Consider the following 25,018-nt stretch of genomic DNA (forward strand, 5'->3'; position numbering starts at 1 on the left):
AATGCAGCTCCTTCTGACCATCTCTGTACTTTTCCATCAACATTCTCAAAGCAAAAATGGCATCAGTGGTGCTCTTACAGGGCATGAAACCATACTGCTGCTCACAAATCTCCACCTTCTTCCTAAACCTGGCACAGCTTCACTGTTCATTGTGTGGCTCATCAACTTTATTCCTCTGTAGTTGCTGCAGTTCTGCGTGTCACCTTTGTTCTTAAAGATCGGAACCAGAACACTTCTCCTCCATTCCTCAGGCATCTTCTCACTCTCTAGAATCCTATTGAACAAACTGGTTAGAAACTCCACTGCTGCTCTCCATCAGGACCAACTGCCTTTCCACTCTTCATCCTTTTCAGAGCCTTCCTCACCTCATCCTTTCCAATCTCTGCCTTTCCTGCTCCTCAACATCCACATCTTCCTCCCTTCTTTCCCTGCCATTTTCCTCGTTCATCAGCTCCTCAAAATACTCCTTCCATCTTTTCTGCACACTCTCCTGGGTTGTTAGCACCTTTCCATCTCTGTCCTTAATCACCCTTATCTGTTGCACAACCTTCCCATCTCTATCTATCTGTCTGGCTAGACCGTACAAGTCCTTCTCTAAGCTTTCTGTTTGGCCTTTGCCACCTCCCTCTTTACTCTACGCTACACGTCCCTGTACTCCTGTCTACTTTCCTCAGTCCTTTCTACATCCCACTTCCTTTTAGCCAACCTCTTCCTCTGGACGCACCTAGCACCATCCTACCTGTTTCCCTGATCACCTCTGCTGTAGCTTCCCAGTCATCTGGAAGCTCATCCTGACCACCCAGAACCTGTCTCAACATCTGCCTGGATTCCTCTTCATTCTTTAGCTTCCACCACTTGGTCTTCTTTTCTGTCTTCCCTCTCTTCTTCTTCCTGACCTCCAGAGTCATCTTACACACCACCATGCGGTGCTGTCTGGCTACACTCTCTCCTATCACCACTTTGCAGTCACTAACCTCTCTCAAATGACCACTCATTCACCATCACCCCTTCAATTTCTAGCTTTAGGCTCATCACCCTGTCTGAAACTCTTTTCACCTCTAGAACATTGTTCACAAACTCCCCCTTCAGGATCACCCCTACCCTGTTTCTCTTCCTATCCACACCATGGTAGAACAGTTTGTATCCTCCTCCGATACTACGTGCCTTGCTGCCCTTCCACCTTGTCTCCTGCACACACAGAACATCTACCTTCCTTCTCTCCATCATGTCTGCCAGCTCTCTGCCTTTCCCTGTCATTGTGCCAACATTTAGAGTCCCTATTCTCAGATCGATGTTCCTGCCTTTTCCCTTCTCTCTCTGACCACGAACCCTTCTGCCTCCCCTCTTTCTTCGACCAACAGTAGTCAAATTTCCACCGGCACCCTGTAGGTTAACAGCATCGGTGGCGGTCGTTGTTAACCCGCGACCGATCCGGTATGAAAGTCTTATTGATGATTCGCATGGTTATTTTGGCAATATTCACGCCGGATGCCCTTCCTGACGCAACCTTCTCTATTTATCCGGGCTTGGGACCGGCACATAAGTCAATGGCTTGCAACCCCTGTGGCTAGATTCTTCAAACCTACCTTTACAATTGATAATTCTTGTTTCAGTAAACAGTTAATCTGACCAAAATCCATTATTGCAAGCAAAACACACATGTCAGGAACAAAGCTTCTACCAGAACAATCTGTTTACCTATTTAATACTAGTAGTATTTTGACTGAATTGATTTTCTTAATCTAATTAATCTAATTCTAATTATCTTAAACAGTATGTCACATAAATCAACCAGAAATGCAGCGGTATGTGTCAAACTGTCAACCATATGTAAGTGAAGCTAGGGGCCCTTTGCCTTTAGACACACAATCTACTCTAAGGCAAATTTACAGATACACACAGTCCAGCACAGAGAGGCTGAGAGAAACAAGAAAACAAGGAGGAGAAGAGACAGAGAGGGAGGCACGCGAAATGGATGTTGATGTGCTTGAGAGGAAAAACAAACTAATACACAGTCAAAGACATGCAGAAAGCAGTTTTCAGAAGGTATACAGTAATCTCAAGAGGCATTGAGACTGACACTGAACACACAGAGTGCGTTTAAGTTTTGTAACAGGGACAGGTTCTAAAGTCATTGAAGGAATGAACCTGCAAAGCACAAAGTCCGTATTACAGTATGTTTCTATAGTTAGCTATAATAGCAGTATCTACTTCAGAATGTTGAGGGCCATCTGCATTCAGCTGGTTGTGGCGGCAGTAAAAAAAAAAGGCAAAAACTCACTAAATGTAATGATAAATGGTCTGCACTTATATATCGCTTTTCTACCTGGTACTCAAAGCGCTTTACACTGCATCTCATTCATCCTTTCACACACTAATGGCAGAAAATCTGACTCACCGGGGGCAACTTGGGTGTCTTGCCCAAGGACACTTTGGCAGCCGGAAATCGAACAATCCTATGATTGGCAGATAACTGCTCTACCTATTGAGCCACAGCCACCCGCAACCACTCGTTGTTTAATGAAACAACCAGTGGTTTAGTGAGTAACTCTGCTGTGCATCTAATCTTTACCTAGCATGGTTAGAGACCAGGGACTTTTAGTCAAGGCTGACATATCTCACTGCAGAGCTCTGGAAGCTTCGGCTGGTGGTGGACAGTTAACCCTCTGATGCACGACAGGCATTCATTTCCCAGACAGTTTCATGCTGGCATGAGTTTTTTTTTTTTTAAATATATATTTCTTATGTTTGAATATATAGTATTTTTTAAATACCTTGCTTTTGAAAACCACAAATCATTATTTAGATTTTTTATTCTATAGTTACTACTACATTAATTTTTTAATTAAAAAATTAAATATAATAATAATAATAATTTGTTTCCAGTAATTACTTAAACAGTGAGTGGGAACAAACACTTATGTGTTTACTAATTAATTTTTGTAACACTTTTGTCATTTTGTCACACATACACAACACAATCTGTCACACATACCTCTGATAACACTCGATTGAACTGAACTGTATCTGTAAACTGGTGAAATGTGTCTGATATCACAGCACAATTGTTGGACAACATTTTCTCTGTGGTTTATCTGAACCTCCTCTCCTGGCTGTCTCCTTGTTTGGGCAATTGCATCTATCGCATAAGGTACCTTTGCATCACACATCCAGAAGAAGCAGGCTTGCTGGCCATGTATTGCAGGAACTTCCACCTGCCTCAGAATTGCACAAGCTGTTCATCTATGTTGACACAGTCATTGGGGATGAATCCTCTTCTGCAGTTGTCCAGGAAACTGTCCCACACGTACCAAAAATGCCACCATATAGTCTTTTTCGACCGAGTCCAGGTCTGGTTGTCATATGTTATGACGCAATGGATATCTTTATATTTCTTAAGCCCCATGGTGGCCTTGAAAAATGTATTTTGCAGCAGGTAAAAATGACTGGGTTTGAGTATCCTCACCAGAGGACACATCGAGTCTTCTTCATGTAGTGGAGCAGGATTCCCAGACACACATGCAATGCAGCTTGACCCTGTGGCAAATATTCGGGTCATTATCATTAGAAATTTTAGACTCTGAATCAGATCAAATTGCCTCTTCATTTTTCTCATCTGGTTATTCCTGCAGCATCCAACAACCTCTGAAGGAAAACAGCCATACTCTCTGGATAAATAAAATCAGTACAGTACAATTACAAGTACAATTATATTTTCAGATGCACATTAAAATGCATACATATACATACAATTTTATTTTGGTGATTTGGTTAAAATAGCTTAGCTAACTACTTAGCTAGGCTAACTACTTAGCTAAGCCCAGAATTTACTTAGCTAGCAGCTAAGTTAGCTAGCTAATAGTAATAGTATTTTCTGATCAAAGTAATGTTCTGATTCTTAAGGTAACCTAATGAAATATTATGTATAGTCAAGTCAAGTCAAGTCAAGTCAAGAAGCTTTATTGTCATTCCAACCACATATAGCTGAAGCATTACATAGTGAAATGAGACAACGTTTCTCCAGAACCATGGTGCTACATAAAACGGCAACAAGACAAACATGGGGCTGAGGACTGCTAAGTTGTCCTAGCAAAACACATAAAGTGCATCCTGAGCAACCTAGTGCAAACAGTGCAAGAACACAAAGAAAAAGTGCAGACAGACGTCAGAAGACAGAACACAAAAAACAGAACACAAAACACAAAACAGCAGCGACCAGTAGCGGAAATGAATACAATTTACAACTGAAAGATGGAAACATGTCAAATCTAGCGAGTGTGTGTGCTCAGTTCAGTTTGTTGTGTGTGTGTTGAGGAGCCTGATGGCTTGGGGGAAGAAACTGTTCAAAAGTCTGGTTGTGAGGGCCCGAATGCTCCGGAACCTCTTCCCTGATGGCAGAAGTGTGAAGATTGGGTGTGAGGGGTGGGTGGGGTCGTCCACAATGCAGGTAGCCTTGCGGATGCAGCGTGTGGTGTAAATGTCCGTGATGGAGGGGAGAGAGACTCCAATGATCTTTTCAGCTGTCCTCACTATCCGTTGTAGGGCCTTGCGATCCGAAACGGTGCAGTTCCCAAACCAGGCAGAGATGCAGCCGCTCAGGAAAAATGTAGTCAAAATGGGGGGCGGCAGATGGGCTTTCCTCAGCTTCCTCAGGAAGTAGAGACGCTGCTGGGCCTTTTTGCTGATGGAGCGGGTGTTGAGTGACCAGGTGAGGTTCTCCTCCAGATGGACACCAAGAAATTTGGTGCTCTTGACGATCTCCACTGACGCTCCATCGATGTTCAGTGGAGAGTGGTCACTCTTTGCTCTTCTAAAGTCAACAACCATCTCTTTAGTTTTCCCAACGTTCAGAGACAGGTTGTTGGCCTTGCACCAGGCTGAGAGCTGATGTACCTCCTCTCTGTACGCTGACTCGTCGTTCTTGCTGATGAGACCCACCACAGTCGTGTCATCAGCGAACTTGATGATCTGATTCGAGCTGTGCATCGCTACACAGTCGTGAGTCAGCAAAGTGAACAGCAGTGGACTGAGCACACAGCCCTGTGGGGCCCCAGTGCTCAGCATGGTGGTGCTGGAGATGCTGTTCCCGATCCGGACTGACTGGGGTCTCCCAGTCAGGAAGTCCAGGATCCAGTTGCAGAGGGAGGTGGTCAGACCCAGTCGGCTCAGCTTCCCAATCAGCTGCTGGGGAATGATGGTGTTGAATGCTGAGCTGAAGTCTATGAACAGCATTCGAACATATGAGTCTTTGTTGTCCAGATGGCTGAGAGCCAGGTGGAGAGTAGTGGTGATGGCATCGTCTTTCACAATTGTCTTTCACAATTGTCATCAAATATTTTTTAATTACAATGTCCCATAGGGACAATTGAAAAACAATACTTAAATGTATTAGATGTGCAAAGCTAGCTATGCTGAGCTGTATAATGTCTGAAACAAATATATTTCAATGTTCCCCACAAAATGCTACGGTAAATGCATATGGGTATATATATTGGATTCACTAGAGGCTGTGGTGGAGCAACACATACATAAAAAGATAAAGACCATTCTACAGTACACCGACCATACGCTACACAACATCCTGATGAACCAGAGAAATAGCTGCAGTGGACGACTCACCTCACTGCGTTGCAGGACTAAAAGATACAGGAGATCCTTCATCTCTATTATCTTCCTATCTACAAGATTACCTGAATTTATATAGTTTAATAAATAAAGATTAATTAAGCTTATTTTATCTTATAACCTTATCTTTGTTTCCCTTCAGACTACATTCTAGTCAACCTGATAGCTGGTATCAATATAGCTGGACAGGCCTGGTTATCGATCACACTCCCCCACCCCCACCACTACCAAGCCCATTTTCTGGCCACCTTGCTCTAGTATTTAAGAACGGAAACATAATTCAATTTTGTAGTTTTAATAATTTTTAATGGTTCACATTACTCCACAACAAATAAAAGCAAAATTACAAAATCAGGTCAGAATGTAAACAAACACAGCATATATACTTTTAATTACAGTAAAAATATCAGTAATCTGTTTTCTTAACTTATGCTAACACCTGACTTCAATTTGCTTTTTTGAAGTTATTATTTAAAGGGTTTTTTCAGGTTTTTATGGTTGTTCTCAATAAACATGAAAAATCTGAATTGTTTTTGTGTTATCACTTTAGGCACATTGTATTTGTTAATGATGAAGATCAGATCATATTTTATGACAAATTAATGCAGAAAACTATGAAATTCCAACAGGTTGGTACTTTTTCTTGCCACTGTATATTAGATACAAATTTTATTTGTCTTTTTATTTTGCTAAAACTAAACACAGCCGTTAATGACCAGAAAACTAAAGCCAAAAAAAGCACCTGAACTACTATAGCCTACAATTTTCAAACACTTGAAGACTTCATACTATTATTTGGCCAGCTTTCTTTTTATGTGAAGGGATCCCTGCTGCGTATCCTGTGTGCTTTGCATGTAGGCAGCCAACAGACAAACAGGTCACAAAAAGTACAATTTAAAAAATAATCTGTTTTCTTATACTTAAACAACACCACATTAAACATTGTTGGGTCCATGCAAAGCTGTTCTTCCAAACATCCCAATTACACGTCACCTACAAACTCACTCTATTACAAATTATCATAACTGGCTTCATCTTAGCAATGAATTCTAGTCACAAGCTCTCTAATTATACATTTTTGTGGTTTTTAGCATGCATGCATTCACAACAAAGCTGTTTTGACTCTCTATTTGCCCTGTCCTGCTGCCTTTGCTACATTTAAGTGCTTTTTGAATTGCAACAATAAAATAATGCAGCTGTAGTTTTTGGCTAACATGTATTGAAATTTTAAATTAAAGTTTGTTGAAATTTTGCTCAATAATCACTCCAGTTTTGGTTTTCTTGCTCAGATATGAGAAAATCTTTATTGTTCTAGTGATCTTGTTCTGTAAATCGTAAATTATATTTCAGTAGCATCAAATAAAAAAAAGGAAACTGAACAGGGCAAGACACAGCCAGTCAGCAAGTGGCTATGTCATAAATAGAGACTACCAAGTAAAATGATCACAAATACTGTATCGTATATTGCTATATACTGTATATTTTGTAGCTACCGAACAACTGAAGCTAACCAGGTAAGGTCCTGAAAACAAAAACTTTGAGATAATTAATTGGAGCAAAGGGCATTTTATTTTCAATTCAACTGGTTAAAGAGAAAGAATTAATTTCTCTTCTTTGAAAAAGTTATGATGTCTTTGATTGAGTATGTCTTTATCTGTAAATACAAGGCTTGTCGTAATTAGTTGTTTCAGTTTTTCAGGATTATGCATTTTGTAATTCTGTAAAAATAGACATTTAAAATGTGCCTAAATTGTTTTGTTATGTCAAAATAACAAACAATGTTTATAACATTAATATACAATATGTTCACAAATACTGGATTTTATTTTGGCCATCTACTATGATGGATTATTTAATGCAAGCAAGTTTCAAACACATTTGGGAAACAAAGACAATAAGCTACACTTCATAAAATGGCCGGAAATACTGTACCTCTATTAAACAGGATAAAACATAAAAAAACACAGGTATGGTCCTTGAATTTTTCAGTTTCTTTCAAAGATTTGGTGGTTTTACCGGCATGCTGTGCACCAGGAAGAAAGAATAAGGTCTACATGGACTGCAAAGGCTGTACGTTTGTATACAGACAGTGAATCAAAATCAGACGGTCATGTCTACAAAGAGATATGTGGCACCAGCTGTTAGCGGCTAGCTAGGTAGTGAAATGTGAAAGAGAGGTCAAAATGAGAAGCCTGACATTAGGATTACAAATCTAACTTCTTGCTCCATAAAAGAGTTTGGAAATACATGACATTATGTCTTGCTTTGTTTGTTTTTAATATGATAAAAGAAAACTTTTGTTTGGTGGCTTTTGCATTGGGTCATATTTTTCACACCAACATGAGGTTGTCTTCAGAATACTGAATGGTATATAGTATACTGATCCGTAATTCCAACACACAAAGAAATTGATAGTTCCAGTCCTGTCAGTCTTAAACCTTATGTCCATTTGGTGTGTATTCATCAGCTGTAATCCGGTTTTCCTGGTTCTTAGGAGAACCACTAGCTGATTGGGTTAGAGGAACATGTTCTTTGTCTGACTGGTTGACAGCCATCCTGTCATGTTCAGCCTTTGCCCTGATCAGGTTTCTACGGTGATACAACAGATAGCCTGGCAACAGGAAACCAGCCATGGAGAAGATGAGAAGGCTCAAATTAATCTGTTGTTATAGGAGAGACTTGTCAGGGCATGTGACATACCTGCTATAAAACCTGTTGTATGTATTTGCATACTGCCATCTTATTTGTGTGTGTGTCTGGTATAAGTATCATTGTGAGGCCCAGCATGAATTCTTAACAACTGGACTGAGGACATTTTCACAAAGTGCGTACATTTTGTGGGACTAATAAAGGTTTTCTTATCTTATTTTTAGGTTATAATTAGGTTTTGGTTAGGGCTAGGGTAAGGGAGTGCACGTAATAAATTAAAAATCAAAACAGAATAGATTAGTATGGCCTACGCGACAGTATGTATCAATGAGTGTCCTCACACTGACTGCCATACCAAAAAAATGTGTATGTGTGTGTGCACTTCCTACCCAGTAAGGATCTCCACTGAGGTGCCCCACCATCAGTATGAAAAGGGGCTGTTGGAGCAAGGCGAAAGCAGCACTGATCATTGACTGCATGCCTGTTAGGGTCCCAAAGTGGTTGGCTGGATACCTAAAGCAGGATTGGCGATAAAAGTGGTCATCAATCATCAGGAGACTGGCATTATAAGTGTCAGGTGTTAATTTTCTGAGTACCTCTCTGAAGTTAACATGTTTCACATCACAAATCGTCATTTCAGATCCATTGGTTATCAATATATTGATTAGTGCAGCTTGTCAAAGGTAGTACTCACACAGCAGCATAGAGGCCCCCGCAGCAAGAATGGATAAATCCTCTCACTACGGTGTGCAGAACAAATGACACTATCTAACAGAGAAAGGAAGACACAGATTTACAAATGACCATTGACCGATCATTGAACAGAGCTACTGAATTTTTGTTTTATTCATGTACACACTGAAAGTTTGATTCGACATAGTGCTTTTTAACCTGTATGGGCAGGTTGTCGATCAACGACATAATGCCAAAGGTGACCAACAGGAGGTTGGTGAATATGAAAGCTCTTGTGGCATTGGTGAGTTTCTGGATCTTTCTGTCTCTCTTTAGGGGATCTGATTGGCTGACAAAAAAGTCAAATATTAAAGAAGCATTAAGCATTAAGATGAACCTGAACTCACCGTGAAATAACAAAATGTCAAATATATACAAAAACATGAAGGTCTGCTTGACAACAATGTACAAAGACAGCAACAGCCTGAAGAGTAGCCGCTGAGCCCTCTTCATACCTTATCTCTGTTTGTATGTTTGCATTCTCCTCTTCACACTCCTTCATTCTCCAGTCCATGATGTAGCCAATCAAAGGACAGGTCAGGAGGCACAGCAGCTGCATAGTGCCAAAAATAGAGGAGTAGAAACCAACTGGAGAGAATGTGCAGAGATAGAGCAAAGGCAATAGAAGGGGATGGAAAGGGCAGTAGAAGGGAATGGAAAGGGGCAAATAGGAGACAGATAATTATTTCCAGGGCAGTAGCCAGTCCCGATGGACAGTAATCATAAGGAAACAGTGTATCCAGCCCAGTCACTGGCACTTACCTTGTTCATCCACCTTCTTCTGCAACTCTTCTGAAGCTGAAACAGAGGACAACAGCAGGTCAGGGATCCCCATAACTGCTTTAAACACAAATTCTAGTGTATGCAATATTAGTGGCAACATCATTGACATCATCAGTTTGACCCAGCCTTAGTGTATATGCCGTAACTACACACACACGCTGCACACAAGCAAGCAGACTACATGTGTTTTCTTGTAATTGTTTGTTCAATGACAAAACAAAGTAGTAGCCAAGTAATTAAACAAATAAATGGTGTAAAATCTTATTGTATATTTACGGTTGGGGTCTCCGTGAGTAACCAGAAACTCGAGCATCTTGTTCATGGCGCCCATGAAGAAGATGAGCCTCAGTTGGGTCATTGCCATGGTAATGAGACTCCACAGGAAGATGGGAGAACACACAGAATGAGAGAGTGGCACTAAGCCTGAACAAGAAGAAAGAGCAGAATAGACTCTTTAATTATGGTTTCTAGGGACAATTCAATTGATTTCATACAGTTCATTGAGAGTTTACGTTCATGGAGGTTAATGCCCATGACTAATTCAGGTTTATCCTGTCTTTAAGTGAGTGTCTTAGTTGACTGTGCTGTTATTCTCTGTCAGCAGAACCAGTTTGAAACACTCCCAGATATGGGACACTGATTAATGAGGCTTATGGAAGCAAGACACACGATGAGTGATATTTTCAGTTGAAGCCTCAGGGAGATTCTCATACTATTCTGACAGACACCAGAGCCACAGTAAGGTTGATTTTGTCTGTACCAGACTCCGACTTTACAAAGCTTTAACATGTTCAATTCTGAACATGTTTGAATCATCTAGGTCTCCTGATCCATGACCTCATAAGCAAAACAGCTGTTTCATTTTGTAGTAGCATATTAGCACAGGCAACTGAAAATTTGCTCTTTAGATTTTTGAATAAGGGTGGACTTGTGACCAAGTCCTAAAAGGTCCACACCAATATTCTAATGACCCAAATGCACTTAAGCTTTAGCAAAATAATTAATTTATTTAATATACTTTGACTATATATATTAATAACATAAAAACAATACTGTGCATACAGTACAAACACCTGTATTTATCTCTACCTAAACACAAACAGTGAAGAGGGCTTATTTTGCCCACAAGAAAACATGTTGTTCATCAATGAGCATACACTACTCAACCACAAAATTAAAACTAATGTTTGTCATGATCAATGATCAACATGTGTCAGAACACAGTGTACATCATAGCTTGCAGGGCTAGCTAGCATGCAGGGTCATGCTCAAGGACACCCTGTCTCTCTCACCAGGTGTGTCCTTGAGCAACACACTCCACTGGCTCCCTGGCTGCTAGATGTGGCTGCCCACTGGGTTAAAGGACAAATTTCATTGTTACATGTACATGTGAGATATGACAAATAAAGGCTTCTTCTTCTTCTACATAGCTACAAATAGCCTACCATAACATTAAAACCTAAAAGGAGTATTTCATGTTTTGGATGATCATGTATATATATAATTCTAAAAATAAATTATAAATCATCCCAACATAGCTTTTTAATTATTTCCAGATCATTGCATTCAGTTTTTATTTACATTTATAGAGTTGTACAATCAAAGAGTAACGTTCGTGGTAATGTTTCTTACTCTGGGCTGCACCTTGGGAGTCTGTCTGCTTAGGTTCTGACTGCTTGCCTCCCATCGCATCCTCCATGATGGTCACATGAGTCATGTACCTGTCTCCAGTCACCTTGTCCTCTGTCACAACGCTATTCATTTTCATTTTTTTACTGCATGAAAAGGAGAACAACATTGAATAAAACCTGTCCACTGTGGAAAAAAAAAAAGCTTGGAATAAATGTGCAAGTTTATTGGACTGGCCTGACTGGTGAAGCCAGAGCACAGGAAATATTCACCACAGTCCCTTTAAAGCTGCTCTATTCAATTCTATTGTTACAACAGTTCCCCTCAGCCCATATCACTTTCTCATACATTGCCACACAGTTGAGCAGCAGAAATGTCTTATGATTTTATATGTTCATCAGGTGGATCCAAATATGACTTTAAGTATTGGTGGATTATGACACAATAGGCACAAACATGTTGCACATTTCCCAAACCAAGAAAAAGCATGGTTGTTTTATGTGATTCCTTAGCATCTTTCAAACAATTTCTGTAACTTTAAAATAGAAAGTATCAAGAATTGTTTTGATGTATTCTAGAAATGAAGAAATGTAAAGAAACACAACCTGTCATACAACAGACCATGTTACAGACAGGGGTTTTGTAGGACCCAATTATGCCAGACACAATGAGGTTTGAACGAAAAAGGTTTTGATAAAACAGAATATATAATTGGAAAGACAAAGTAATACCTAGAGAGACACAAAACCAAAACAAAGGGGCAAAGAAAAAAGCGGTGTGGACCTGGGACAAAGTAGAAATAGAAAATCACTGCTTAAGCACAGGCACGAAACTCACTAGGTAAATGCAAATCCATAGTCCAAGGGGTACAAAAGTAACAATAGAAAACAACTGGGAAAAACGGCAGGGAACAGAGATACATCCAAACCAAACAACCAAAAATGACTTCTTCTACATTCTGCTCCACCACACTCTGCACAGCCCCTCAAGTATTAGTCATTACCAAATTCCAAAAAATAAAAAGCTGGAAAACTTACTGATCAGACAGTTTAGTTGTATAGAATTTAGACGGCATGAAGTAGTCCGTGTTGCCAAATGAATGACAATGTCACTTTGTGTCTGTGTATGTGTACATGGGCTGTAAGGCTTTTCTAAAACATTTAAGGTGATAATATACAAATGTTTTGTTTCTAGCTTGTTCCAAGTGACCAAAATAAAACTCACACACAAGTCCTTTATGTTTTTACTTTACCTGTATTGCAGCTGTCTAAAACACTGCTGGACATTTAAGTGGAGTGGCACAGTATGTCTACACTATTGGGAAAGGATGTACATCATAGGTTACTGACATGAATCTGATGTCTTCGGGTGCAGGGAAAGATTCAGCAGGCCAGTTTAGGAAGCAGTTGAGAACAACCATACAGGCCATACCAGCCCAAACCCACATGATAACATGGAACGACACGCCAAGGTCATAAATCACCTGGAGAATATAGGTAAGACAGGGAAGAGGAGAGGAGTTAAGAGAACATCAGTGTGTTGCAAAGCTAATCTCTGGAATTACTACAGAATTGTTGCTTAAAGGGACTCACTTGAATCCCTCTAAACTTTTATCATATCATCAAGTGAATCATCTAAATCCAGTGTTCCAGTGGGAACAACAGCAAAGTGAAACTTGCAGCCAGCAGGTAATTGTTGGGGTTCAGTTACAGTAGAGAAGCTGTTCTTTCACAGCGCAAAACTGTATATTCAGTTAAAATGTCGGTGAAGATTCTCAGTCGTCCAGGTGAAGTTATCTGTAAGTTGAGTCATGGCAACTGGACTTCCTTTAGTTAGTTGAAAAGTTTCGCTACTCATCCAAGTAGCTTCTTCAGTCTGAAGATAGTTGGGTAGAGGCCACAAGACTGGTTTCACTCCACCCCTTGCCCTGAATAGACTCGTTAGGTGAAACAAAAGATGGGGGAGATGTGAAGGATGTAATAGTCACACCTCTGCCCACCCCCTCTTAACACCTAAATGGGTCGTTAAGTGTGTCCAACCTGGTGCTGGTTGCTTCTCTGTTTGTGAAGGTAGAGAGTAAAATAAATAAAAAATAAATAGAAATCCTGGAGGAAAACCTGGTGAAGTTTGTACAGTACTGTCATTTCACTTTTTTCCCAGCCTAACAATGAGCATACAGGCAAACAGCTACTTACACACACAGTTTAAAGCTACAATAAGAATGTTGCAGAGTGCCAAACTCAGACATACAATACAGACAACAAAAGTCAGAAATACAATTAGGATTTGTGGCTGGACTGTTCACTCATAACCCCCATGAAATCTAACAGAGCTTGAGCAGTTTTACAAAGAAGATGGAAAACTGTCCAGATGGTCAAAGCAGATTGAGACCTCTACTAAACACTGATATAAAGGATTTGTTTTATGTTTTTAATTAATATACATGATTTTGTCAAGATCTGTTTTAACGTTGACATAAGAGTCATCTTCTATTAATCAGTATCAAAAACGTAAAATCAAACTGACCATTATTCGCTGAAAATGTCCAAAGGTGTGAATACGTTTTTCAGACTGTGTGATTGAAAATGAGTATGAAATCATGTAACTGTTATCCATAATATGTGAAAACTGTGGACAAATGAGAATGATCCTAAATAAGTAATTTGAGATGATTTGTTCATGCATGGGTAGTGAATGTGTGTGCGGGCATGTGTGTAAGCACCTTGACACCAGGGAAGGTGACAGCTGAAGAAGCATAGGAGCCAATCATCAGGGAGAGAATGGTTGATCGTACATTCCCAAACATGTTTGGCAGCTGCAGGAAAGAGACAAATGTTAAAGAGAAAGAAATCACATCAAATTAATGACTCATGAGTTTTTGGATATTTAGTTTAAATTAATAGCTGTTGTAAGGATATGCATTATCAGTAATTCAGATGCACTTGAAGCATTAAACCAGTAGATGGTGCTGCTGATTACTATATGCACAGGCTTTTCAACGGAAGAACACAGACACACACACACACACAGATCTTGTGAGATGGTCATTAAGCCTGTGTGTGTGTGTGTGTGTGAGCATGTGAACATTCTCTGGCTAGGCAGATGGTAAGTTTTGAAGGTGTGGGTATGTGTCTACAGAATTTCACAGAAACTATAAATGCAGTTGGGGCACAGCTCACTGCACGTGGCTCTGTTCACAGTCCAGGCCTCTGCCCTCAGTTTAAACTTACTGCTCATATCACATTTTTCGAATGACTCTCCATTTCTAGACTGCTAGAATGTCACCAACAGTATGTCCCACACCAGGATAAACTGAACAAAGTTGGCAGAAGTACAAAAGTCAAAGCACATGTACTGTAAAAATACTGACTACATGTAGAAGCGTCACTATGAATTCTGTTAGAGAGGTCAAAACCAAGCAAAAGCTAACCTCCTACCCTCTGTGCATTTTGTATATACATTACTCTTTTCCCTTCAAGTTTCCATCAAGTACAGGAGACTATGTGGCACTATGTTTGTTGTGCATAAGTTCATTTATAGCTTTCAATATGTTTTATTTAGGAACATGCAATGACTTTTATATGCAGATAGACTGCTGAGTTTTGCCCTGAAGAGCTGCCTTCCCAGTGTTGTGTTTTTGTGAAGCAGTCGTTTTGCTTTTGTGTTACTTGCTGCCTTGGACTGCAGCACTACAGCCTTGCCATTGCTTTCCAGGTGGTTTAATAATTGTTCACACTGATTACACATGTGATGGTCAGGTGTACAATAATTCAAGCAGGTCCAGTCACCAACTTTAAGATATCTAGAACTTAGTTGGATGAGAATCTCCACAGAAACTTACCACAACCACACTAAACTACCACATAACACTGCCAAAATATAGTGGAAATCGCAGTGGTAGTAGCAGTAGCAGCAACAGTAGCAGTAGAAGTAGTAGCAGTAGTAGTTATAGAATTGCTTTTGATTTTGAATGCTCCCATGTAAAGATATTAATTATCAGATATACCAGTGTGTTTATCTCTTTGCCTACAGTCCTTGTGTTCATCTAGTGTCAAACATCCTCTCCATTGTCACCTAGCGCTTGCTTGCTCAAGTGGGGTTGTTGGGTTTCTATTATTGGGGCCATATAATAATAATGATAATGAATACTTTATTGATCCCCTTGGGGAAATTGTGGGTGGACAGCTGCTAGACGGTATGTCAGCGCTACACTACGGGGTTTCGGTGTCTTGTCCAAGGACACCTCAGCAAGTAGCCAGGAGGAACCGGGAATCGAACCACTCACCCTGGGGTTCATAGGCGACTGCTCTATCCCCTGAGCTACTGCCGCCAATCAAGGGAATTAAATTTAATTGTTCTTACTTTCTCAGTCTCCTCAGCAATGTTTCCATGTGTTTCAGTAGCTTTGCTTGTACCTGTGTTTTTCCATTCTTATCTGACTTCCCCTGTTTCCACAGCTCTCGCCCTATCTTTCCATTAGCTGTTCCAATTGTTCTGGGCTTCAGTTCCCAAAACCTGCCTCTTATCATTCTTCCATTCTTCCTGTTGACATGCTGCAGTGTACACACACAGTGGTTAAATTTAAGTTATTTCAACAAGTACTAGACAAGTCTTCAGTATACATGCATCTGATTAGAGATGAATCCCACTTCGGTCGCTTTCCATTTGTGACACAGCTTGAAATCAGAGCATGCTTGCTTCAGAGCACGAACCACAAGCCTACCTGGAGGCCCAAAGTGTTGTTAAATATGTAATAATCATGACAATACTGACCTAAGCATATGTCTGTGGAAACTTACTAATATGTACTACTAAGCTTACTAATCCACTGTGTGTAGGAAGATTTAGATGCCACTGTTTTGTGCTGTTGGTTTACCCAAAAAGTGTAGACTAGTGCTAGACACAGTAGCAGTGTTCACATAAGGTAGTTCTATTAACACAATACAAGACAACACAGCATATAATCACAAGAATTGTAAATAATGACACTGTTTGCCATTTCCTGGTTTTCTGCATAAAATGAAATGTGATCTGATCTTGACCAAAGTCACAAATATCAACAAACAATATATTTCTAAGCTGATAAAACACACAGTTATGATCTTTCTGAAAATAAATTAAGAAATCACTCCTCAATGGAAAGTTGTCCAGATCCTAAAACAGCAAAGTAGCCAATACCAATCAGGATGCTTCCTCCACAGTACTTACCAGTTGGGATGTTGTTTTGATGTAGGTTGGCTTATATTGTTTTATGCCATACATAGTGTTCTGTTTTCACTCCCAAAGACATTGCAGCACACCTGATGTTTGCCAACAATAGCCTTAACACAGTGGGAAGGGAGCAGCATGATTTATGACCCTAAATGCAGGACAATGACCATATATATTGAAGTAAATCTTATATTAATATTTATACAGATAACCAGTGCCATGACTTTTTCTTTCTACTGTATATAAATAAGTACTCAACAGACCAGTCAACAACAGCAGCAGTAAAGCCTAAATGACCATGTCAAGTCCAGGACATGGTCTGGGTCAGGACATGGGAGCGAGAGAGTGAGATTAGGAGAGACACAGAAAGAACAGGGACAGGGAACAGGGTGGTAACATGGTGTGTTTACCACAACTGTTTTGGATTGGCTCAGAGACTGCAGCGGAATTTAGAGCAAGAGGTATGCATGTGTTGCTTTCTAAAATACACACAGACACACACAGGAACATGTGCATAGAATCACAAGTACACAAGTGCCACAACCTCAAACACAAACACTGAACTGAATGCTTGTAGATAAACTGGATGTAGGGGAAACAATGCATCCACAGTGAATCACAGGTGTTAGAGAACTGAGTCTCCTGTTTACGTTTAATCCTTCTGACCACAATGCTGTTTCTTACATCACAGCAGGTTTGACATTGACATACGCACTAACTAACATGAAAAGATGGAAAAGTGGGAATGTTGGACATCCTGGTGACCTAAAAGGTATCCACTGTGATATCCTAGGTAGGTAAGATCAAATGTTATCCTGTTTGCCACTTTGTGAATCCTGTCATTCTAAGGTGCACTACGACAGAAACTGGCCTTATTTGGTTATCATGTTGAGTTTCATCTATTTCAATTAGTAATTGTGTAAAGGTTTACTAATTACAATTTAGTAAATGCGTAAAGGTTTATTAATTACCTTTTCGCATTTACTGAATTGCATCTTAGAAAGATGCAGGTTCTGTTTTTAGTTGCATTTCTTTTTTTTTTTTCATGTATTATCTTGGAATGTTGTTATAGTGAGTAGATACTGTATGTTTGAAAGAACAGAAAGATAGCAATTAGTTTTCAAGATGTTTTTGAACATGTGTCCTCATGTGTGAGTGTGAATCGTACTGTGAGTGACGTGAAGGTCAGGCAGATTCCTCCAAAGCCGTTGAAGGAGACAGCGAGGAAGATGAGACCAGATAACACTGGTGGAACACATGAAGGCTGTCATAAGCTGGAATGAAACTTTAAAGATTCATTCAGTTGGTGGATCTTTTGTCCCTCATTCTTTCCCAAAACTGGATGTGTATGGTAATTAACATGGTAGATGATGGTAGCATGGTGTTGACTAAGGAATGTAGTAAAGATGTGGTTGTATAACAGGATTGGACTGATGATTGGATGAACAGTTTAAGGTTTGGTGCCTTGATGCAATGACTCACCTTCAGGGTTGTATGCAGTAGCAGCCATAATTGCACAGGAAGCTGCGAAACATGAGCTATAACACATACAGACACAGGAAGTCAGAACACATGCTCTTAATTCAGGCTCAAGCTAAGTACTAAAGCTCTGTCTGTCGTACCTCCCTACAAGCCTCAGTGGACGTGGCCCATGTCGATCCATCAATATCCCCAAAGGTAAAGTGGCTGCGCTCAGGAGAAACGAGCCAATGGTGAAGCCAAGATTTAATATCTCCTCCTGCTCTACACAACTCTGCCATCCACCACTCTCCATGGATGACACATTGGTTTGGACGGTTTCATTCTCTGAACAGAGTCATAAAAACTAAAGTCAGGAGAATGGAAATTGAAACTGAAATTGTAAAAGGCAGAGATAACCAGGCTGCCAAGATATATATGAACTAAAAAAGTTTTTGTTCCTAATTCAGTCTCAATCTGAGACCTTAAATTTTAGGTGTTTGTCAATATGAAGTCCAGTACAATACCTATGTACAGTATATTTACTTAAATAGTATTAATGGTATTGAGGTCAAATGGGAAGTTGCAAACGGGCACAGTGATGAAGAGATCAAATGAATTAAAGGACAGAGAAAAAGGTAGAGACAGCAGACTGGAAGGAAAGGAGGATCATCATCAGCTTCATTTTAATACGGATCTTTAAAATATACTGGAATCTGTCTTGATACCGATCCACATGATAAATCCTGATCCCTTAGCCAGTGTAAGAGGTCAGAGATTTTAGTTTTAGTTTGAGCTATAATTGATCAGATGTGCATTGGAGTAGTTAACATTGCTATATAAGTGCAACGACTAGATTTGGTGGTCTAATCACTGTAATTGTGAGGGAGTTGAAGTATTTATTGGTAACAAAACTTCAGTGCATTTATTCAAAACTATCTTTATTGAAATACAATGTAGTTTTTTTGTAATTTGAGCAAACTATCCCTTTAAGTTAACAAGGGCATTCTGTCTGTCTCTCATATTTGAACTCTGTTCTTGGACAAGATATAAAGACAACACCTTGCAGCCCTAATGGCAGAAAATAAGATAAAGAAACATTAATTGGACAATTCTTTGTCCAATTAATGTTTATAAGTTTTATTATGAACTGTCAGTCAGTTGCTGATTGGTTGTCATGCCTTTCAGAGAGATTGCTCCTTCAGTGGCTTCATAAAGCTATGTCATAACGTAGTCTACAACAAATCACTGTAGCCTGTAGCTGGCGCGTGTCATCAAAATACACACAAAACACCAAACCATTTAAGCATCTTGTCTGTGGTACTATTATCACATGCATGTCCAATCATCAGAAATGCAGCTGATATATTTTTGTAAAACTCATGCACCTTTAAAACCTGTCTGAGAGAGGCAGGTATCTGACAGACCTAATTGTAGAAGATTATTGCACTGCAACCACAAAGAGCTGATTGGTCTTACCAATGCAAATGTGGGAATAGAAGCCTTCATTCTTCAGCATGATGAGCAGTGAGCCCCAGCCCAACAGAACAGCAGAGAAGAGCAGGTTTTCTATGATAGCTGTGATTGCCATCCACCACTTCCTCCTGTAGGCCTGGGCCAAGCTGGGAGCCATGACAACTGGAGACGCAAAGGAACGGTTGTATCATAAGTGCATTTCTCTACATTTAAATCTATAGGTACCCTATAGATTGGACTTTTTGGCTGGTTGTGGTTTCTATCTAATGTCATGGACACAGAAACAATGATAATAAGATGAAAGAGTGCAAAAACACACGAGTGTACTGTACTGTATGTTAGCCATAGTGCTAAAAGAGAACCACTGTTACATAACAAGACAAAATGTGGGAACATTGCTAAAAATGCTGGTTGTAAACAGGTTGAAAGTTAGATTCACCTGAATATGGGTATGGGGGTAGATGTAATATCTGTACAAGCATGTTTCAGAGAATAAATGACCATTTAAATGGATTATAATTAAATTCTAACCATGATTTGATGTTAATGTTATGGCCGATCACTAAATTATCATTATGTACGGTGGCCCTTGGAGCTCAATGCATAAAGGCTGTGTGTAAAATCACTCCCTGTTTAATATAGTGCACTACATAGGGTGTGCATTTTGTAGTGGTGTCTGAATTTTGCGTAAACGTGTTCACTATACAGTGCACTCACAATGCACTGCTGCCATTTTAGCAGTCATTAGTGATATAGCAATTTGACAATGATTTGCAAGTGTGGGATAGGCTCCAGTGATCCCATGTCCCTTCAGTAGACAAGCAGTTAAGAAAATGGACGGATTAATGGATTATCAAGTGTCTGAAATCTCACTTTGCTGCTCTCTACTAAATAGACATTTTAGTGCAAATTATTTAGGTAGTTGTGAATAAGTGAATAGGTACATGGCCTAATGTATTTGATACATTTTCGTGTCCTCTGGAAACATTGTGGTCACGATTGTAATGGTTCTGTGTAGATGTAATTTGTAGGAAGATGCAGAAAACAGACAGGGGAAGTAGGAAACTCTTAGAGTTGAAATGGCAGCAGCGTACCAAAGCCGCCGCCGATAGAACCGCTGAGTCGGCGAAGAGAAGCACGGAGGCTGGTAGCCACAGACCACCTGGAAGGGGGACAAACCAGTGGCTGTGGAGGGCAGGGAATTGTGGGTGTATTCCACCCACATCAGATTCTTGGCCCATGAGGAGGGTTCCCTGGCACTCTTGATTAAGTCGCTCTGTCTGACCATTTGATTGATGGTGAACACCTGAGGAAAGACAGATATGCCCAACAGTTGACAAAACTCTACCCAGAACTGGGGTCCTCAATCCAAAACCACATCCCGTGGGAGACCATGAATCCTAAAGACCTGGTTAGCCAATACCTCTGCCGTCTCCTTAGCCAATGGCAACTTAGCGAGGGGAATGAAATTAACCATCTTAGAAAAACCGTCCACCTCCTTGAGTGCTGTGGTCATTTTGGGACTGATGCTCTCGGGACAAGCTGCTACGTATTCCTTCATGTCTTCAGTCATAGAGGGCCGCCAAAATTGCTGCCAGAGCACATGGAGAGTATAGGTGATGCCTGGATGGCAGTAAAACTTTGAGGCATAAACCCAAGTGAGCACTTTAGAGCAGAGGTTCTATGTCCCCATCTTGGTTCGACATGTCATAAAAGGGGGAGAGAGCATCAGCCTTGCCGTTCTTGGACCCCGGCTGGAAGGACAAGGTGAATTCGAATCTCTCAAAGAATAGAGACCCAAGGCGTGGGTTGACGTGGGTTTAGACATTTGGCTGTCTTCAGTTACTCTAGGTCATGTGATCAGTGAAAACGATTAATGGTAATTTCGCACCCTCGAGCCAGTGCCGCCACTCCTCCAATGCCAGCTCCCTGGCTCTCTGGGAGAGTACTGCCCCCACTCTGCAGTTGGATGCATCCGACTCCACCACAAAATGTAACTCCGGGTCTGGCAGAATCAGAATCAGTAGAAAAACGTTTCTTAGGTGTTACGAAGGCGGATGCAACCTGAGGGGTCTACTGAAACTTTGCCTTAGTTGAGGTAAGTTGGTGAAGAGGTAATGCGATGACACTGTACATCTTAATGAATTTACGGTAGAAATTGGCAAACCCGAGGAAACTGTTTGCGATCTTCAGGCTCCAGACATTCTAACACCGCTTGCACCTTGCTTGGATCCGTCTTAATGCCCACAGTAGGGGTGAAGAACTTGTCTCTATTACACCAGACAATCTGACAACTGGTGCGTGGAACAATGCAGGTTAAATGCACACCTCTGCACAACAGGTGTTGTCAATCGGCCTAATAGATGTGAAGCTGCTGCACCAAATTCACACTACACAGAAACAGAACTTTCACAATAAGAGTCCAACCAGGAACTGAGTTGTGGGATCCTCACAAAACTCACCTACCATTGTCATACAGTGTGCTCAGAAAATTAATGATTACGGTTACATTCAGCTTAATTTGATCAAAGCATTTAATCCATCAGTGTACAACACTGCACTGGAGAATGGGGAAGACTTGCAAATGACCGCTACCACAAGCAATGGTTGGAGTAAAACAGCAGACAGCAGGTGGTCAGTAAATTTTTATTGTCATAGCCTAACTAGTCATGAGTATTATGCTTAACCAGCTCTAAGTTATTCCAGTGATTCTTTCTACTCCAGAGATGCATGTCATAATGACTAAAATATTAATTATATTAATATATAATATCTATCTTTTAATAGCATATTTGTTTATTTGTTTGTTTTCTCAAACATGTCTCTTGTTGTTCTTGTAGCCCAATGTTTTGGCTGTTTTGTTAATAATAACAACACAGGCCCATTACAATAAACACAATAATAAAGAAAAAAACGTTAATGAGAGTTCCTCTCAAGAAAACTGACTATAAACAGTGTTTGCATACAGATCCTGCAGGGGTACCTTTGATTTACTCACCACTAAAAGCAACAAAGTCATCTCACTAAAAACCTGTGATGGTACATTCGTCAAATGTGTGGAGTTACACTGTACATGATGTCAGCCTGTGTGGAATGCTGAGACCAAAGAGGGACAAGACAGAGCCTGCTTAATCTTCAACTGTCCAGTAGCTAGAGTTATCAAGTGTCCTGAACTGCTCTAACAGCAACGTGAAGCTACCCACACACACACACACACACACACACACACACACACACACACACACACACACACACACACACACACACACACAAACATTCAGGTTGAATGACAAATCAATGATCCCAGTTCTTCACAGTCATAAATGTGTAAATATTTGAGGGACTGTGTGTATATGTGTGCTTATCTGTGTGCATGTGTGTAGCAGTGTGAGTGGGTATTAGAACACTGTAACTCACATGTTTGTACTCTCTGAGTCCTGCTGACCACAAAAATAGCAGCTCTGGGTGCGTGCATGTATGTGTAAATGAAACCCAGGCTGTAAAAGTACAGTTCATTCAAGTCAAACCAAAGCCATCCTGTAGCTGACCTAAAGGTTTAATCTGATCACTGATACCACATGCACCTTATAACCTGACATAGAGTCAGAGGTGAAAGTGTTGAGATCCATTTACTTGTCCTAATTTTCCCTTCAGTCTCCACACAGTAACACATAATGACATACAGAAAACATTTATTCAAAATTATTTTTTTAAAACCAAAAATAAATCTCTCAATTTCAGACCAAAGTATTTAAACCCTTTGCTGGGGCTCCAAAATGTGTTGAGGTGCATCCAGTTGACTTAGATTTTTATTGAGATGAGTCTAGAACTAGACTAGAGTCCACCTGTGGCAAACTGACTACACATAGTTTAGAAAGACGGAGGCCAGGAACATAACTACCACCCTGACATCACTTCAGATGTTCTCTGCTGAGATGGGATGACTTGGCAGAAGGACAAATATCACATCATCTCCATCATTCAGACATAGCCTGTTATGGAGTTTGTTAAAGTGCATTTAAAGGGTTCAGAGAACACGAGAACAAGGATTATGCGGCCTAATGAGACAACATTAAATCATTGCAATTATTGTAGCTCTTCATCTAGCAAGTGTTTCTTACAGAGCTGAGTGGCCACCATTTCAGTCCTAGTAAGTCAAGCCCCAACTTGAATTAATTATGGACTTAACTGTGAATCTCTTTTAAATGCTTTTGTTGAATCTACAGCATTTTCATTCCATGATGACCTCTGTGAACAACTTGTGGTGAGGAGTTATAAATGAGGCTGAAAGCTTTGGGGAGTTTCACCATTGTCTTCCAGTCACAGACTCGTTTGAAGTCACTCTACCACCCATTTTATTCTCAATTCCTCTGCCCCACAGAAAACTTATTTTCCATGTGGAGATGGGAAAGCCAACATCCACACCTTCGGATATAATGAGAGTTAGATGTGGGACAGAGCTGCAGACTGTCAGAGATGGCTCAGGCTACAAGCAAGCTACAAGGTTAGCAATGTCTTTGTTAAATGATAGCAGCCTAAAGTTGTAGACAGTACAATCCAACATGAAACACAAGTTAGATTATATGTAATCAAGGAGCTGTTCATCAGTACAGTATTTAGGTAAATCTACTTAGTTACTTTCCACTGATTAGGATAGACCTAAAAGAGAGTGTCTCCTGTCTTCTAGCTACTTACACGAATTAAATTCTGAGAGTTGTGAGATGTGGATGATGTGTCTGTTTATGTGAGACAGTGATTTGTTTTTCTTTGCATCTAATATTGTATTTTTGTGTCAACAACTAAGGCAACAACAGAAACCGTCATCATTATAAATTCCTGTCACACACAGCTGCTTCTCAAATGCTGCACGTCACATACTGTAACCTGGTCCAGTGAACGTCTTCCGACAGTTCTGACAGGACAGGAAACTACAGACAGCAACAAAGTCATCTCAAGTCATTTCAGGTCATTTCACCTTTGTCCACATGAACATATTGTGAAGTCACTTACGTTACAAGTTGCTCTTCTCCAATAGATGATGGGTGTCAATATGGAGATGAGTCTCTCTTTACTGCTGCAGCTGTTTCCCAACAGAACAAAATCTGATTTTTAACAACTAATCATTTTCTTTCTTTCTCTCTTTTTTCTTTGTTCTGTAGACCTAACGTGTAAGATCCTTCTCTGTGTCTTCTCTGTATGACAGCTCTATTAATTGGCCCACGTGCACACATTGACTGTCTGTGTGTCCAGAATGTCTATAAATGGAGCCATAGTCTCGCCCCTCCCACCTCCATGCTAGTGACCTTAACACACACCCACACTCACACACATGCACACTAACTTGATTTAATACATCAGATGTCCTGCTATGTTTGTCCACATCTAACGTGTCTTAAAAATGACTCTTGGCTGTGACACTACTGCAGTTCCTGAAAAGGAGAAGAGGTTTTTCCGC

At 40.3% G+C, this 25,018-nt stretch overlaps 1 protein-coding gene across 3 annotated transcripts; it reads right to left on the bottom strand.

Moving 5' to 3' along the window:
* Positions 1–6,264: 6,264 nt before the first annotated feature.
* On the bottom strand, positions 6,265–24,800 carry slc43a1b (solute carrier family 43 member 1b). 3 transcript variants are annotated; one of them, XM_026360762.1, is made up of 16 exons: positions 24,574–24,800; positions 20,658–20,869; positions 19,567–19,725; positions 18,252–18,435; positions 18,112–18,167; positions 17,798–17,874; positions 14,141–14,233; positions 12,768–12,901; positions 11,422–11,564; positions 10,066–10,212; positions 9,769–9,804; positions 9,462–9,594; positions 9,166–9,295; positions 8,969–9,042; positions 8,664–8,787; positions 6,265–8,285 (listed from the first exon to the last, which is right to left on the bottom strand). In XM_026360762.1, exons 3-16 carry the CDS (start codon positions 19,718–19,720, stop codon positions 8,058–8,060), a joined length of 1,713 nt encoding a protein of 570 aa, XP_026216547.1. In that variant the 5' UTR covers positions 19,721–19,725; positions 20,658–20,869; positions 24,574–24,800; the 3' UTR covers positions 6,265–8,057. The 3 variants fall into 3 exon arrangements, with proteins under 3 accessions (XP_026216547.1, XP_026216548.1, XP_026216546.1); XM_026360763.1 differs by lacking the exon at positions 20,658–20,869 and having other exon boundaries at positions 11,434–11,564; XM_026360761.1 differs by lacking the exon at positions 20,658–20,869.
* Between the last annotated feature and the right edge of the window lie 218 nt (positions 24,801–25,018).

The sequence above is a fragment of the Anabas testudineus genome, chromosome 1 (genome assembly GCF_900324465.2).
Source record: "Anabas testudineus chromosome 1, fAnaTes1.2, whole genome shotgun sequence".
Taxonomy (NCBI): Eukaryota; Metazoa; Chordata; class Actinopteri; order Anabantiformes; family Anabantidae; genus Anabas; species Anabas testudineus.

Coding starts and splice junctions, on each gene's coding strand:
- slc43a1b (XM_026360761.1), bottom strand. CDS start 19,720: ATGGCTCCCAGCTTGGCCCAGGCCTACAGGAGGAAGTGGTGGATGGCA. Junction 18,168..18,251: donor CCACTGAGGCTTGTAGGGAG/GTACGACAGACA, acceptor TATGTGTTATAG/CTCATGTTTCGCAGCTTCCT. Junction 11,565..12,767: donor CCCGAAGACATCAGATTCAT/GTCAGTAACCTA, acceptor CTTTTCATGCAG/TAAAAAAATGAAAATGAATA.